At 37.7% G+C, this 15,422-nt stretch overlaps 1 protein-coding gene and 1 pseudogene across 8 annotated transcripts in view; both read left to right on the forward strand.

Moving 5' to 3' along the window:
- Positions 1 to 15,422, forward strand: part of LRRFIP2 (LRR binding FLII interacting protein 2) — a 107,570-nt gene that overhangs the window by 68,554 nt on the left and 23,594 nt on the right. For 5 of the 8 annotated variants that reach the window (XM_088026764.1, XM_088026753.1, XM_028107126.1 and 2 more), the window contains 4 exons: positions 819 to 863; positions 2,397 to 2,513; positions 5,259 to 5,330; positions 11,137 to 11,307. In XM_088026764.1, the coding sequence (XP_087882890.1) occupies positions 819 to 863; positions 2,397 to 2,513; positions 5,259 to 5,330; positions 11,137 to 11,307 (405 nt within the window). The remainder of the gene's footprint in view (positions 1 to 818; positions 864 to 2,396; positions 2,514 to 5,258; positions 5,331 to 11,136; positions 11,308 to 15,422) is intronic. The other 3 variants (XM_088026756.1, XM_028107130.2, XM_028107131.2) reach the window with 1 other exon arrangement.
- LOC148165079 (cytochrome c oxidase subunit 6C pseudogene) lies at positions 9,627 to 11,123 on the forward strand (annotated as a pseudogene).

Genomic DNA, 15,422 nt, shown 5'->3' on the forward strand with positions numbered 1-15,422 from the left:
TAAATATCATGGGATTAGGGAGTGATCAATGCCATGAAGAAAAATGAGGTAGTTTCTTTAATCTTTGAAACTTGGTAAGGAGAAAAAGAAGGTATAGAATGTATTTGGGACATTACTTTAGAATTTGTTAAATACACGGGGGCTGGTTGCCCTTGGATGGAGAATTGGAAGGTTTGGGTGTGGTATAGTAGGGAGATACCCTTTTGTGCTGGTTGATTTTTTTTTTTTTATTTTTGACATATGTGCATGTATTGCTTAAAAAAGCAAAAAACAACAAAGCCAAAGAACTGAATCCTTAAGAGCTGTGGGGGAAATCTTTTTTGATGATATATTTAACTTGCTTTAATCGAATTTGAACTTTTTTTGGCTAAGTATACTGGTCTTATCTATGTGTCCCGTGTTCTAATAATGTTTAGATAATAAAGTTTTTTGGCTTTCGGTTTTATCAGTCTTTTTCTTTTGATGTGTACAAGTTTTTGTGTGTGTGTGTATGTATGTTAACATTTGCATTGCCAAAGCTCAAGTTTACATATATTTTTCTTTAACGTGTTTCAAATACCATGAAAAGGAAAATCTACAGGTTCTAAACATGCATAATGACAACTTGCTTACTGCATGTCATCCTTAGGATAAGAATTGAAGTTGACATTTTGTCTTAATGTGTCTCAACTTTTATTTCAGTTTCAATATGTTTACTTTTAGGTTCCAAACATCAGTTGAACTTGGAGAACTCAAATGAGGTCACTTCTTTTTTTCCTCTAAAAAAACCCCCAGCATGCTAAGCATCTCTCCTGATTTTTATCTCTGTTTTTTTCTAGTTGGATGAAAAATCTGACAAACAGTATGCTGAAAATTACACAAGGGTGAGTACATAAATTCCTAAGGGAATTAGATTCTCAAGGTCAATTAAACTTAATTTCTACTGCTATGTCATTATTTTACTGCATTTGAACTGGTGGGGCTACTCCCCCTTTCTTCATCTGTTTCCTGTCCTTGACCCCCCAAATTCCTCTGAGGTTGAATCATGTGAAACACTGGGAAGAGAAAAGACACTGCATTTTATTTCCTTGAATGTCACTTCTTTAAGCTTTTGGCTGCTCTTTTGATTTTCGTTCCCTTAGAATTTGATCCTGAGAAGCCATTAGACGCTGAAAATGAAGTGTCTTTAGGAATGGTGGTGACAAACTCTGAGGGTTTTTCTTTCCGCCCTTAATAGTTAATTTTTTTTTTTTGAGGTAAAATAACTCCTTTCTAGGAGTTGTTTTGTGTTAAAGTTTCTAACTTCTAGAGTATTTTTAGAAAGTCATCTTTGGGAAATTATCAGGATTAATTTCATGCTATATCCCAAAAAGATATACCAGTTCTGTCTGATAGAGATACAGTGTAAGCCACAAGTGTACCCATGTATATGTAAGTTTAAATTTTCTAGTAGCCTCATTAAAACAGTAAAAAGAAACAGGGGCACCTGGGTGGCTCAGTCGTTAAACGTCTGCCTTCGGCTCAGGTCATGATCCCAGGGTCCTGGGATCAAGCCCCGCATGGGCTCTCTGCTCCGCAGGAAGCCTGCTTCTCCCTCTCTCCCACTCCCCCTGCTTGTGTTCCCTCTCTCACTGTGTCTGTCTCTGTCAAATAAATAAATAAAATCTTTAAAAAAAAACAGGTAAAATTTATTTAAATAATTTATTTAACCCAAATATGTCAATGTAATCAATGTGAAAAATTATTAATGAGATATTTTACATTCTTTTTTTCCATCTAAAGCCTTTGAAATCTGGTTGTGTATTTTACAATTAAAAATAAAATCTCAATTTGGACTAGCCATGTGTCAAATGCTCAGTAGCCCCATGTGGCTAATGGCTACTGTTTTAGACAGTATAGATCTGTGCCATTTATTAATCCAGTAGCATAATCTCACATTTAAACTAACTGTGGGAATAGCAGTCTAAATTCAGAGTGATATACAATTTGCTTCAGCTGCAAAGTTTGTTTCCAACTTTATCAAAATACTAGAAAAAGAAAAGATTCTGAAGGAGCATCTTCAGGAACTCGGTAGGAGGGCTGCTAATCAGCATACCAGTTATAAGTCCTGAACTGTTTTAAATTAATCTGATGTGCTCATCCCAGTGTTGTTTACGATGTAGAAAAGATAAACTTAGAAAACAACTTGCACACGAACTGTTTCCTTTATTATGAATTCTAGATTCCCTTAAAGTGTTGGAGTGAACTAAGTTTTGCGTAGCATGTCTGGGCCCTTCTCTGGATACCCTCTTCCCATAGCAGTCTGCACTCTCCCCGTCTTCTCACCCATACCCCACCCTGGGCCCAGTTTTAGTTTCCACAGCAAACGCATTTGGAAAGAAGCAAGACTCAGATGTGTCCTCTTCCTCTTTTTCTAGCCGTCATCTCGGAATTCTGCCTCAGCAACGACCCCGCTGAGTGGAAACTCATCCAGACGAGGGAGCGGAGACACCAGCAGCTTAGTAGATCCAGACACCTCATTAAGTGAATTGCGGGTAAACCGCAGTCTTTGGTTTGCTTTTTAAAAACTGTTTTTTGGCTTCTTTGTAGTATAGTATACTGGAACTATTTAACATTTAATGTGACTTAGTAGAAAGAAAAGGAATATGAGTTCTTTAAAAAAAATTATTAAAGATCAGGAATGTGACTCAGATTTGAAAGGAAGGAGATTAGTTAATTCTTTTTTCTGTTCTCTTTCCTGAATATTTGATGGTATTGGAAGGGGTTCTGCTAATTTACAGATGCCAGAAAAACTTGTTAATGTATGTAAAGTAATTCTCTCAGAAATTATTGGCCATATTTTAAATGGAAAATATGTGGATATACAAGGAACCAGACTCTAGGAATTGTCGGTCTTTTGAGCCATTATGTATTATTTGGCTGCTTGAATATAGTTATCTATCAATTTTTCATGAAAAGTGTAATATTGGGGATAACAGAAATACCTGAGTTGAGTCCCCTGGGTTGAGTCCCTGTTCTTATTAACCTTTTTATTTAAAAAATGAGGACTTTCAAAATGTATTTGAATGTTTATTTGCTGAACCTGCTATTTGTGAGCAATGGGGGAAGGGTAGTAATAAAAATTGCATTCCTTCATTCATTCATGCATTCAACATTTATTGAGCCTTTGGCCCCAGAGATTTAGGCCGTGAAACACACTGTGAACTTCAGGAGTTCACTGTTTCATAGGGAAGACAAACTGATAGAAACCAGTAAAACCAGCTCGTGTTATAATAGGTAGTAGCCAGAATAGGGCTATTAAGGGAATTCAGAGAAGTGTCAGCTACATTGGACTAAGGTATGAAAGAAGAATACACATGAACCAGGCAAAGTTGAAGGACAAAGCTTTTCTCAGAACTTCAGAGAACCAGAAGATACTCTGTATAGTACAGTTCCCTGAGGGTAGGATAAGAAGTGAGGAGGAGAGGTGGGTGAGGGGGAAGACCGGGGAAGTAGTTCTGGGCCAGACCACAAAACATCATGTATAGGAGCCTAGAAGGCATTTGGTATTCCCCTGGCAACTGTGGGATATTAAATAGGGGAGTGAGAGTATCTGATTTGCATTCTTAAAGAGTGACCCCAGATTGGAGGAAGCACTGGAGGCAAGGGGAACAATACCCTGTGGTTGAATAGTGAAGTCAAAACTGTGATGCAAGAAGATGGAAGAAATTTGCTCTGAAGAGAATACTGGAGGATACTGGAGTTGATTGGTCAACAGCAGAGAGAGAGAGGAAACTTAAGAGAAGGTTTTTGTTTTCTTTCAAAGGCGGACTTGATTATTATTTTCATTGCTTGACTTGAGAGAGGACAGGAAGGCAAAGGAAGGAGAGGGTGACTGAAGAGCAGAGTGCCTGAGTGGGCGAGAGGAATGCCTAGGGCGCAGATGGAGGAGGGCCAAATGTGGAGGTTCAGTGCTGCTGACACAGGAGGAGGTGGGGACTGGGGTACTGAGTCAGATTGTAGGCGGGTAGGAGCAAGAGTCTGGCTTATGAAGTGGGCAGCCTGTAAAAGTGGGCCAGTGGTTAGAGGGTGGAGAGGTTTGCAGCAGTGATGGTGGCAGTCGAGAAGGAGAGCTGCCCCAGGCCGACATGGCATGACTTTGCGTGTATCAGTATTTACCAAGCTCTTACTAAGTACCAGGCATAGGTGCCGGGGGTGCAGAGTTGAGTAAGATAAACTCTTGCCTTCAGTGGGACAGAACAAAGGAGGGAAAGGCCCTCCAGCCTCACAACTTAGCTCGTGCTTGCCGTTTCCTCGTATTGCTTCTTTAAGAGAGTGACTTCCTGAAGGAAATGAGAGCTTTGTATCCTTATACTTGGCTCCTCGTAGCCCTTCTATATATGTCTGTTGAATGAATCAATGGACAGAAGACAGACAAACCTACAAAGGAGGGAATGAAGAGGGCAGGGGAAGAATAATACAGAAAGTGTGTGTGACTGGCCTTGGAGAATTGATCCTGTCTGTATTGCAGAAGGGTGCTCAGGGAAAATAACCATGGCAGTTATTTTCTCCCTAAATCAAGCATCTGAATAGATTGTATGTAGCAGGGTCAGGTATAAGGGAAACTGTGTTTTCCATTTAAAATTTGACCTGCTTTACTTTTTAAGGATTATGGTTACATTTGGAGCAGATGCTCTTTTCTCATCATTTAAATGCCATCCTCAGCATAGACTTTCATTTGACATAATGTTTAAAATGTTGGTGTTTAACTTCCTTCCCTTTACTTTCTTTCTCCCAAATTAATTGTGGTTGGTAAGCAAGTCATTGAAAGACAACGTTGTTCATATCCATTTATTACAGTTTTTAAAACTTTTGCATGAGTCAGTAAAATTTGCTGCTTATAATTAATTTACTACATGTTTTACTAGTTCTAGGTGAAGCATTATGTTAATTATTTGAATGATTTATAAAATTTTTAATATTATATGTTAAGCATGTTATAATTTATACAGCTTTTTTCCATATACACCCCCCTTTGCTAATGCTGTTTCAACAAATGTTAATGCCAAGAAAATAGTGAACACTTTAGATTGATTACTCCAGACCTTCTCCAGCCCCACTATCCCCTGACCTGTTTGCCCTATTCCATGGTTTGGAGTGGCAGTTACGCTTGTGTACTTTGATTTCTTTGCTTTTAGTCTGGAATATACAAAAGTAGTTCATGTTTTCATCTGAATCTCTGAGACTTAAGATATGTTTGTGCATGGTTTTATGCAATGGTTCATTCCTATGTCCTGCAGGATATCTATGACCTTAAGGACCAGATACAGGATGTAGAAGGGAGATACATGCAAGGGCTTAAAGAACTAAAGGTATCAGCGCCCATTCTGCAGCCCAAGCATGCTGTCTGTACGCAGAAGGGTTGGGTAATGGTGGTTTCACAAGTTCTGTTAACCCCGGTGCACAGAGCTTTACTAACAGTGTTTGTCTTTCAGGCATGTGCTTAACCTGCAGTGCATAGGAAAGGCGAACTTTTAGTCTCTGCTTTGTCTAAATGTTTAGTATGGTTTTTGGAATATTCAGTAAAAGATATTACACCTTAGAGTTTTTAACTTTGTAAAATACTTGCATGTCCCTTGTGTCTTAGCCATACAAAATTGAATTGGGCAAACTCTTAGAAAGTATTCTGAGAATGAATATATATATATATATATTTAATTAAAAATTAGACCTTAAAATTCGTCCATGCTAAATGACAGAATATTGCCTATTTCTGTCACCAAATTCAGTCAATATTAAAGGCAGGAGGAAGAAACAGCTAAGAGTGCATTATTATAAATACTCCTTTTGGAGGAAGGACCCTGAGATAGGAGGCCTGTGTTTTTGTTTTGTTTCTTCTTCTTCTTTTTTAAACTATAGGTCAAAAAGGATTATACAGATTCAGTGCTTTAAAAAATTTGTAGGTAAATTTAAACGGGCCTAAATCTTTTCTGAGCAAGGATGGCTACCAGTTTTCAATGTAAGTGTCCCAGTGAGGCAGACAGTTTGGTTGTCAGTGGCACTTGGTTTATCATGCTCTTCCCCATGTTTTATTTTGAAGTTCAAATCTAATATGAGGAAACTAAAAGTTTTCCTGAACACATGCATGTCCCTGTTTGAAATAAAAAATACACGTCAGGCCTCTAAAATCACATAAGTAAGGCATTCAAAAAGGTGATTCGGGATATGCTCAAAGGACAAAGCATAGGCCTAATACGCAAGGCTTTCATCAGCTTTCCTGGCGTGATGTGAAGTAGCCCAGTTACCAGTCAAAACCTTCATGTGGATGATTATTGTCCATAAGGAACTTATGGTTAAGACTCAGGACCAAAAAGGGTAGGGAGTCCTATGGAGAGTGTCCGGGAGGGAAGTGTGGAGGCCGCTGATACGGCAGTGTGAGGCTATTAGTAAACATCAGGAGAATTATAGAAGTCGTATGTGGATGTGCTCAGTTAGTTTTCATGGCTCTAATCTTCAGGATTTAATCCCCTCTTAAGGTTTTAGAGATAAGACTTTTGGAAATATCTTGGATCAAGGGAACAAATCCTATATATTAAGTAAATACATTCATGTTGAAGTCTTATATGTATCAGGAAAGCAAGCGATTCAGAGGCATTCTTACTTGCTTTTTATTTTATTTAAAACATTTTTCTCTTATGTTTTAGATCTACCATTTATTACATTGTTTGAAGGATACAAAAGAACAGATTAAATTTATTTGAGACCAGATACAAGATCCCTTTTTTTAAGAGAAAAAAGCAAAACTTAATGTTCCTCACATAAATGATACCATGCTAAGAAAAACTGTAAAAAAATACGTTAAGTATATCCATGTTCAGTGCAACAGTTTTAAGCATATCCAGAGTAAAGGAAAAATTACTTTGTGATATACAGTGGTGTACCCTACTTAATTTTTTTCATTTAGAAGAGATCTATTTTATTTATTTTTATGTTTATTTTATTGGAGTATAACATGGTGCTATATCAGTTTTAGGTGCACAACATAATGATACAAGAATTCTCTACATTACTCAGTGCTCATCATGATACGTGTACTCTTAATTTCCTTATCTATTTCATCCATCCCCCCTCACCTCCCTTCCCCCCCACCTTTTCATAATTCATAGTCAGCATATAATTGAGCTTGAGTTCAGGTTATATTTATACTTGAAATGACTTTTTTAAGTGGAAGAAAAATCATTTTTTAAAAAAGATTTTATTTATTTATTCATGAGAGACAGAGAGAGAGAGAGGCAGAGGGGGAAGCAGGCTCCCAAGGAGCAGGGAGCCCAAGGAGGAAAAATCATTTTTTTTTTTAAAGATTTTATTTATTTATTTGAGAGAGAGAGGGAGAGAAACAGCATGAGAGGGGAGAGGGTCAGAGGGAGAAGCAGCCTCCCCGCTGAGCCGGGAGCCCGATGTGGGACTCGATCCCAGGACTCTGGGATCATGACCTGAGCCGAAGGCAGTCACTTAACCAACTGAGCCACCCAGGTGCCCAGAGGAAAAATCATTTAAAAAAATGGTCTGATTGGTGATCAAGCATGGTGGTGTGAATGTATCCTGTTAAAAAAGGATACTGGGTCATTGCTTATGACATTATTCTTGATTAAGTGAGGCAGCCTTTGGGGTTCTTTTCCTCATTCTAGCCTCCATGCAGAACCACCTGTGTTTTGTTAAATCACAGACTGCTGGACCCTACTCCCAGATTTTTTCATTCAGTGGGTCTGGGATGGGGTTGAAAATTCGTAAGTTTACCCAGTTAATGCTGTTGCTGCTAGTCTAGAATCTACACTTGCAAAATCACTGCCTTAGACACATTTAAGTAAAATTAATTCCTAATAGATACCACTATGTAAGCTAGATTGAAATAATTAAAACTACCTTGACACAAATTTAAAACCGTCTTCCATGGTCTGTTTAAAGGAAGAGTACATGCCATAAATGTTACGTCAAATTTATTGTTACTGTATTTTTGCATCTCTTGCTAAACTATCTTAGATTCTGATGTTCATGAAGTTATGCTCCATTTTCTATGGGACTGAGCTGTGAGGAAGACTTTTTTTTAATGTTCTTGGCCCCTGAGATGGATCAGAATCATTCTATTCTGTATTATATTAGGATCCCACTATATTTAAACCATTATACAATTGACTTTGCTTATATTTTTTATTTGTTTTAATATTTGTTCCCAGTCCTGGTATAAATGTTGCCTGTTAATACAGCCCTGGTTTATGAAGCATTCTTCTTGTGTGTATATATCCTTATTGAGATATACTTCACACACTGTAAAATTTACCCATTTAACGTGTACACAATTCAGGTGGGTTTTAGCATAGTCACAGAGTTGCACAACCATCACCACAACCCTATTTTAGAATGCTTTCATTACCCCAGAAAGAAACCCTGTACTAATTAGCAGTCATTCCTCACCCTTCCTCTTCCTCTTACACACCCAGCCCTGGGTAACCACTAATCTACTTTCTGTCTCTGTGGATTTGTCTATTCTGGACATTTCATATAAATGGAATCATATAATATGTAGTCTTTTGTGATTGACCTCAGTTAGTATAATGTTTTCAAGATTCATCCATGTTGTAACTTACTTTCTTTGATTCTTTCGTCCGTCCTTCCTTCCTTCCTTCCTTCCTTCCTTCCTTCCTTCCTTCCTCCCATCCATCCATCCATCCATCACGACTGGTTTATATTGCAGTGTATAGATTTACCACATTTTGTTTATGTGTCAGTTGAGGGACATTTGGGTTGTTTCCAGTTTTTGGCTGTTATGAATAATGTTGCTATGAACATTTGTGTACCAGTTTTTGTATGGACATACCTTTTCATTTCTCCTAGATAGATACCTAGGGATAGAATCACTGGGTCATATGGTAACAGTATATTTAACACTTTGAGGAATTGTCAAACTGTTTTCCAAAGCAGCTGCACTATTTTACATTCTCCCCAGCAATGTATGAGGCTTCTAGTTTTTCCACATCCTCACCCCCAACACTTGTTAATCTTGTTTCTGTTTTTTTTTTTAATTATAGCCATCATAGGTCTGAAGTGGTATCTCATTGTGGTTTTGATGTGCATTTCCCTAATTACTAATGATGTTGAGCCTGTCTTCATGTGTTTATTGGCCATTTGCGTATCCTATTTGGAGAAATATCTAATCAGATCCTCACCCATTTTTAAACTGAATTCTGTGTCTTTTTATTATGGTGGTGTGAGAGTTCTTTATATATTTTGGATACAAGTCCCTAATCAGATATATGATTTACAAATATTCTCTCCCATAGTATGGATTTTTTTAATACTTTCTTGATGATATTGTTTGTACCACAAAAGTTTTTAATTTTGATGAAGTCTTTCATTGATAGTGCTTTTGGTATTGTATCTGGGAAACCTACTCTGTCTACTCTAAGATCATGAAGATTTAGTGCTATGTTTTCTTTGAAGAATTTCGTAATTTTAGCTCCTACATGTAGGTCTCTGATCCATTTTGAGTTAATTTTTGTGTGCGGTGTGATGTAGGAAGCCAGCTTTATTCTTTTGCATGTGGATATCCTGTTTTCCCAACACCATTTGTTGAAAAACTATTCCTTTCCCATTGAGTTGTCAAAAGTCAATTGATCAGATTTCTGTATCATTTAGGGAGGACGTTATGTTTGAGGTTGGTGTTGAAGAGAGTAACTACCGTGACTTCCAGTGCTCTGATGAAATCTCAGATGCCAGGCCTTCTGGCCAAGTGTTTGCAATTTCATATTGTTGGAGCGTTCACTGTATCCCCGGGGGTTGCAGCATTCTGTAAGTCTGCTGTGGCCGAACCAAGAAAAAAGGCATACGCAGATTTCTACAGAAATTATGATTCCATGAAAGAGTTTGAGGAGATGAAGAAGGCTGGTAGTTTTCAGAGTGCAAAATGATTTTGGAATGTAAAGAATTTCTTTGGGTTGAGTTCCATTGAAGTCTGTCACTGACCTGTGTTCCTGAACTATGAAACACGAATATTGGGTTATGGAATAGTTTGTCTTGATAAATAAACAACTAACAACAAAAAAAAAGTCAATCGATCACAAATGTAAGGGTTCTGGACTATCAGTTCTGTATCTTTGATCTTGGTTTGTTGAACATTTACATTAGTATTTTTAAAATTTATTTCTAGAAGTAATGACTTTTTTATGTGAAATGCTTCTTTTAAGATTTTATTTATTTGAGTTAGAGCAAGAGTGAGCGAGAGAGAGAGAGCGCATGAGCCGGAGGTAGGGGCAGAGGGAGAGGGAGAAGCAGGCTCCCCACTGAGCAGGGAGCCTGATGTGGGGCTTGATCCCAGGACCCTGGGATCACGACCTGAGCTGAAGGCAGACATTTCACCGACTTAGCCACCCAGGCACTCCAAAATGTTTTTTTCTTTTTAGCCTTAAAAACTATTACTAGGTAGTAATAATCTACCAAATTAGATAGTTATTAAAAAATAGACTTGTAAGCTGTTTTAAGCAGAAAACTTTGAATTATATAAAATTTCAGGCATTTTGTTTTTGCTCTTTTTTTGTTGTTACTTTTTTAAAATCATTTTTGTGTTGCTTACTTATTAAAGAATGACCAGAACGTGAATAATTGCTAGAAAAAAATGTTTATGCCTTTACATTAGCATTATTATACAGAACAAGAAAGTACTGAAAACAGATGTCTGGAAAGTAGCAAAATTCAAATGAGTAGTAAGTTTACTTGTGTGAAGAGAGGCTGTATTTTGTTCTATCATTGCATTCTGAATACCAAACAGCTTGTTGTTTAAAAACAAGAGTAACATTTCTGAAAACATCGATGCTTCTTCATTTTATGACTCTTCACAAATATATGTGGTCTGCATACCTTTATATCTTTCAGAGGCTACATTGCTGCTTGATTTTGTTTTCTTGGACAGCAGAGATCATATAAAGTTCTTATCCTGGCATAATTGGCTTATTACCATCCTTCCGTTTCATGTGCATGTTACTAAACCAGGAATTCCCTCAACCGCTTGCATTTTGCAAAAATGCATCTTCATGTGTTTGTGCCAGTGCTGTATTTCCTGTTATATTGATTATAAGCAATGAACATATTTTAGATATCAGGCTGATGGCTGTGACTTTCATCTAGGAGTCTTTATCCGAAGTGGAAGAAAAATACAAGAAAGCCATGGTTTCCAACGCACAGTTAGACAATGAGAAGAACAATTTGATCTACCAGGTAGACACCCTCAAGGATGTTATTGAAGAACAGGAGGAACAAATGGCAGAATTTTATAGAGAAAATGAAGAAAAATCAAAGGTAATTGTGCATCTTGTATCATCCCTTTCTCTGGGTCAGAAAATTAGAACCTGCCATTTCGGAGGTGCTGGGCTTGATGGAAGAGCGCAGCATACCCGGGCCTGAAGCTGCAGTCAAAACTGGTCCAGGGAAATTGACAAACATGAGATACCAGGTCTTAAGATATTTTCCTTTTTAAATTTTTATAAAATCTATTTAATTTTCTTAAGGAAAATCTTATGACCTTCATTTTCTGAAGATAGAATACAACTCAAATTTTATCTTTATTTTCTATCTCTTAATTTCTTCTTGTTTTAACTGGCTAGAATGCCACAAAGCTCTGAGGACTTTCAGTGAGATGGTTTATTTTTTCTTTTCTATAATTTTTTAAGATAATCTGTTTTCTAAATTATTGGAGAGAAGTTTTTAACCAGTTACTTAGAAACAGCAGGATGGAGACATGGGTCAGACGTCAACAGATGTTTTCTTTAGAGGTTTGTAAGTTATATTGTTAAAATGTGCAGATGGAAAATAAAAGCCACTGTCCAAGGTTCAGATTTGCCCTTTGACAACTGCGGAAAACAAATTGGCTTCTCTTACTGGATTTGGACTTTTTAAAGTGTTGATGTCAGTCCAAGCAGAGGACAAAAGGTTATTAGTGCCAAAAAAATGAGTTGTGACTACATTGCAAAAATAAAAATAAAAAGCCCAGAAAACAATTTAGGAAATGTACACACAGTGAATTGTTAAAAACATCGGTAATCTGAAGGGAGAGAAGCTGTTTAATATAACCTCAAAGGGACTGGTATTAATACTATACACTCTAATGGGGATTTATTTCCTTGAGGACTGAAAATGTTCATTGCAGTCTGTTTTGGTCATGTTTAAAATGTGTTTGTCAAGGGCTTGGGGGAAGGAAGGATGAATAGACAGAATATAGAGGATTTTTAGGGCAGTGATACTATTCTGTATGATACTATACTAGTGGATACATTATTTTTGCCAAAGCCCATAGAATATATAACACCAAGAGTGAGCCTTAATGTAAACTATGGACTTTGGGTGATAATGATGTGTCAGTGTGTGCTCAGCACTTGTAACAAATGTACCACTCTGGTGCAGGATGTTGATAGTAGGTAGGAGAGGCTCTTTGTGTGTGGGGACAGGGCTATATGAGAACTCTGTATTTTCCACTCAACTGCACCAACCTAAAAGTGCTCTAAAAAATAAAGTCTATTAAAAAAAAAGTTAGGGTAAGAAGACTTGTGTCTATATAAGTGAAAAAGAGACCTCCGGATATTTTCATACTGGATGACAGGGCTCATTGAAGACTATGATTTGGTGGCATAGGTGGTTTCCTCTTTGATTCTTCCTGTTTCTCAAGGGCCAATTTCTGAGATTCTGAACTGTCATATTTTATGTAGAGCCCTTGGACTCCTTTTTTGCCTTTCCACGCATTTTTCATGTCTGTTTCTGGCTCTTTGTTTCTAGTAGATTAGAAGAAAATCTCATGGTAAGTATTTAATGTTCAGCACTAAAATGAGTTATTCCATCTTCTCAAATGCCCTTGAGCATTAAAAAAACCCAACAACCCACAAACCTCTATGATTAACTTACCTAGGCAACTTAATATTTTTTTCCTTTTGTCTTTTTCTAATATCTAGAGATGTGTTAGTCTACATAGAGCTGTGGTTTCTAATTTTTATGTAAAAAAAAAAACCTGTGCTTTTCAAATTAAAAAAATCCCAAGCAGGAGGAGGAACAGAGGGGGAGGGAGAGGGACAAGCAAGGGGCTCTATCTCAGGACCCTGGGATGATGACCTGAGCTAAGTCAAGAGTTAGCTGCTCAACTGACTGAGCCACCCAAGTGCCCCTATAGATATTGCCTCATGCAGTAGAATGTTCACGTTCAGAGACCTACAGAGAGGTCAGGCACTCAGGTATGTTTCATTATAGCTCAGAAAGAAAGGGTAGAGAAGGACCATTCAATTATAACAACAATGATATTAATACAATTTTTCAAAATGTCTTCAGTGCTTCCTGCTGGGATTATGACTGTATCTTAAATATTGTCTCTATACCTACTCTGGGGAAGAATGCCTGATTAGGAATGTCTGAAGTATATTATTTCCTTAATAGCTATTTATTTTAGTAGTGGATTCTTTTTCTTTCTTTTTTTTTAAAAAACGTTTTTAAACATTTTATGTTTAAAGTTGTTTTAACATTTTTAAAAAATGTTTTATTAGAGTTTTTATTTTATTTTATTTTTTTTAAAGATTTTATTTATTTATTTGACAGAGAGAGAAAGAGAGCACACAAGCAGGGGGAGCAGCAGCAGAGGGAGAGGGAGAAGCAGACTCCCCATTGAGCAGAGAGCCTAACACGGGGCTTGATCCCAGGGATCATGACCTGAGCGGAAGGCAGATGCTTAGCCAACTGAGCATCCAGGTGCCAGAGGTTTTAAAAATACAGAAAATAGCGGACTATTCTGAACCCTCCTAAAGCCCATCATCTACCTCCAGCAACCACCAACCCATGGCCAATTTTGTCCTATTTCCCCCACTCCTGTTCTTTGAGACAAGACCTCGGTAGGTCATATATTTTTTTAAGGTTTTATTTATTTATTTGAGTGGGTGAGCGAGATAGAGCGAGCATGAGCCAGGAAGGAGCAGAGGAAGAGGGAGAAGCAGACTCCCTGCTGAGCAGGGAGCCCAGTGTGGGGCTTGATCCTGGGACCCTGGGATCATGACCTGAGCCGAAGGCAGATGCTTAACCGACTGAACCACCCAGGCGCCCCTCAGTATCTCATATTTTAATATGAGTTTAGGTATGACTCTAAACGAGAGGGACTCCCTCTTTTTTTTATAACCACAAGACCATTCACATCTAAAAAATTAAGAATAATTCCTTCATACTACCTATCCAACCATTGTTAAAATTTTAATTGTCTCAAATGTCCTAAGTGGTTTTCTTTTTTACACTTAAAAAAAAAAACAACAAAACCCTGAGGATCCAGGTAAGTTCCATAAGTTGGAATTAGTTGTCATGTCTTTAAGTCTCTTTTTATTTATGGCTTTCCTTTCATCTCTCTCTTTTTTTTTTCCTCCCTTGCAATTTGTGTGTTGAAGAGACTGATTGCTTGTCTTAACAGTTTCTGACAGCCTTAGGGATTTTGCTGTTTCATTTCTATGGTGTCTTTAATGTGTTCCCTTTTCCTCTGTCTTTTCTGTAAACAGGTAGTCAGGTTTAGAGGCTTAACCAAATACAGGTGCAGCATTTTTGGCAAGTCTGCTTCACGGGTTTATCTTCTGGCAGGAGGCCCTGATGTATGGCCCTTTCTTTTTATAATGCTGTTGCTAGATGCTTCGATCTGTTAGTGGATCAGGGGTTACAAAATGGGATATATTAATTTTATCATTACTGTTTCATATTTCTTGTATTGTTTTAAAATGGATTGGAGATAAAATTCACATACCATCTAATTCATCCTTTTAAAAGGGTACAATTCAGGGGCTTTTGTATATTCATATTATGTGCAGCCGTCCCAGTTAGTTTTAGAGGACTGTGGTCATGTCAGAAAGAAGCCTTGTACCCTTTAGCTGTCATTGCTCTGTCTCCTGCCCCTCAGCCCTGAGTAACTCGTCCACTTTCTGTCTCTATAGATTTCCCCATTCTAAACTTGCAGTCAATAGAGTCATAGCCTATGAAGGTGGCTTTTGAGACTGGCTTCTTTTATTTAGCTGAACTATTTTTGACATTCATCTGTGTTGTAGTGTGGGTGACTACTTCATTACTTTTTATGGCCTCATACTACCCCATTGCGTGGGCATACCACATTTCTTTGTTCATTTGTGTGTTGATGCACATGCTATGATGAATAATGCTGCTGTAAACATTTGTGTACAAGTCTGTGTGTGGACGTATGTTATCCTTTCTGTTAAGTGTGTACCTGGGAAGGGAGTTAGTTGCTGGATCATATGGCAGCTCTATGTTGAACCATTTGAGGAATGCCAGACCATTTTCCACAGTGGCCGCACCATTTCATGTTCTCACCAGTGGTGTATGTGAGTTCTGATTTCACCACAGCCTCATCAACACTTAGTATTGTCTGACTTTTTTTTTTTTACAGCCTTCCT

Source organism: Eumetopias jubatus, unplaced genomic scaffold (assembly GCF_037043125.1).
Source record: "Eumetopias jubatus isolate StellerSeaLion01/CBP00866 unplaced genomic scaffold, mEumJub1_p1.0 scaffold_1, whole genome shotgun sequence".
Classification (NCBI taxonomy): domain Eukaryota; kingdom Metazoa; phylum Chordata; class Mammalia; order Carnivora; family Otariidae; genus Eumetopias; species Eumetopias jubatus.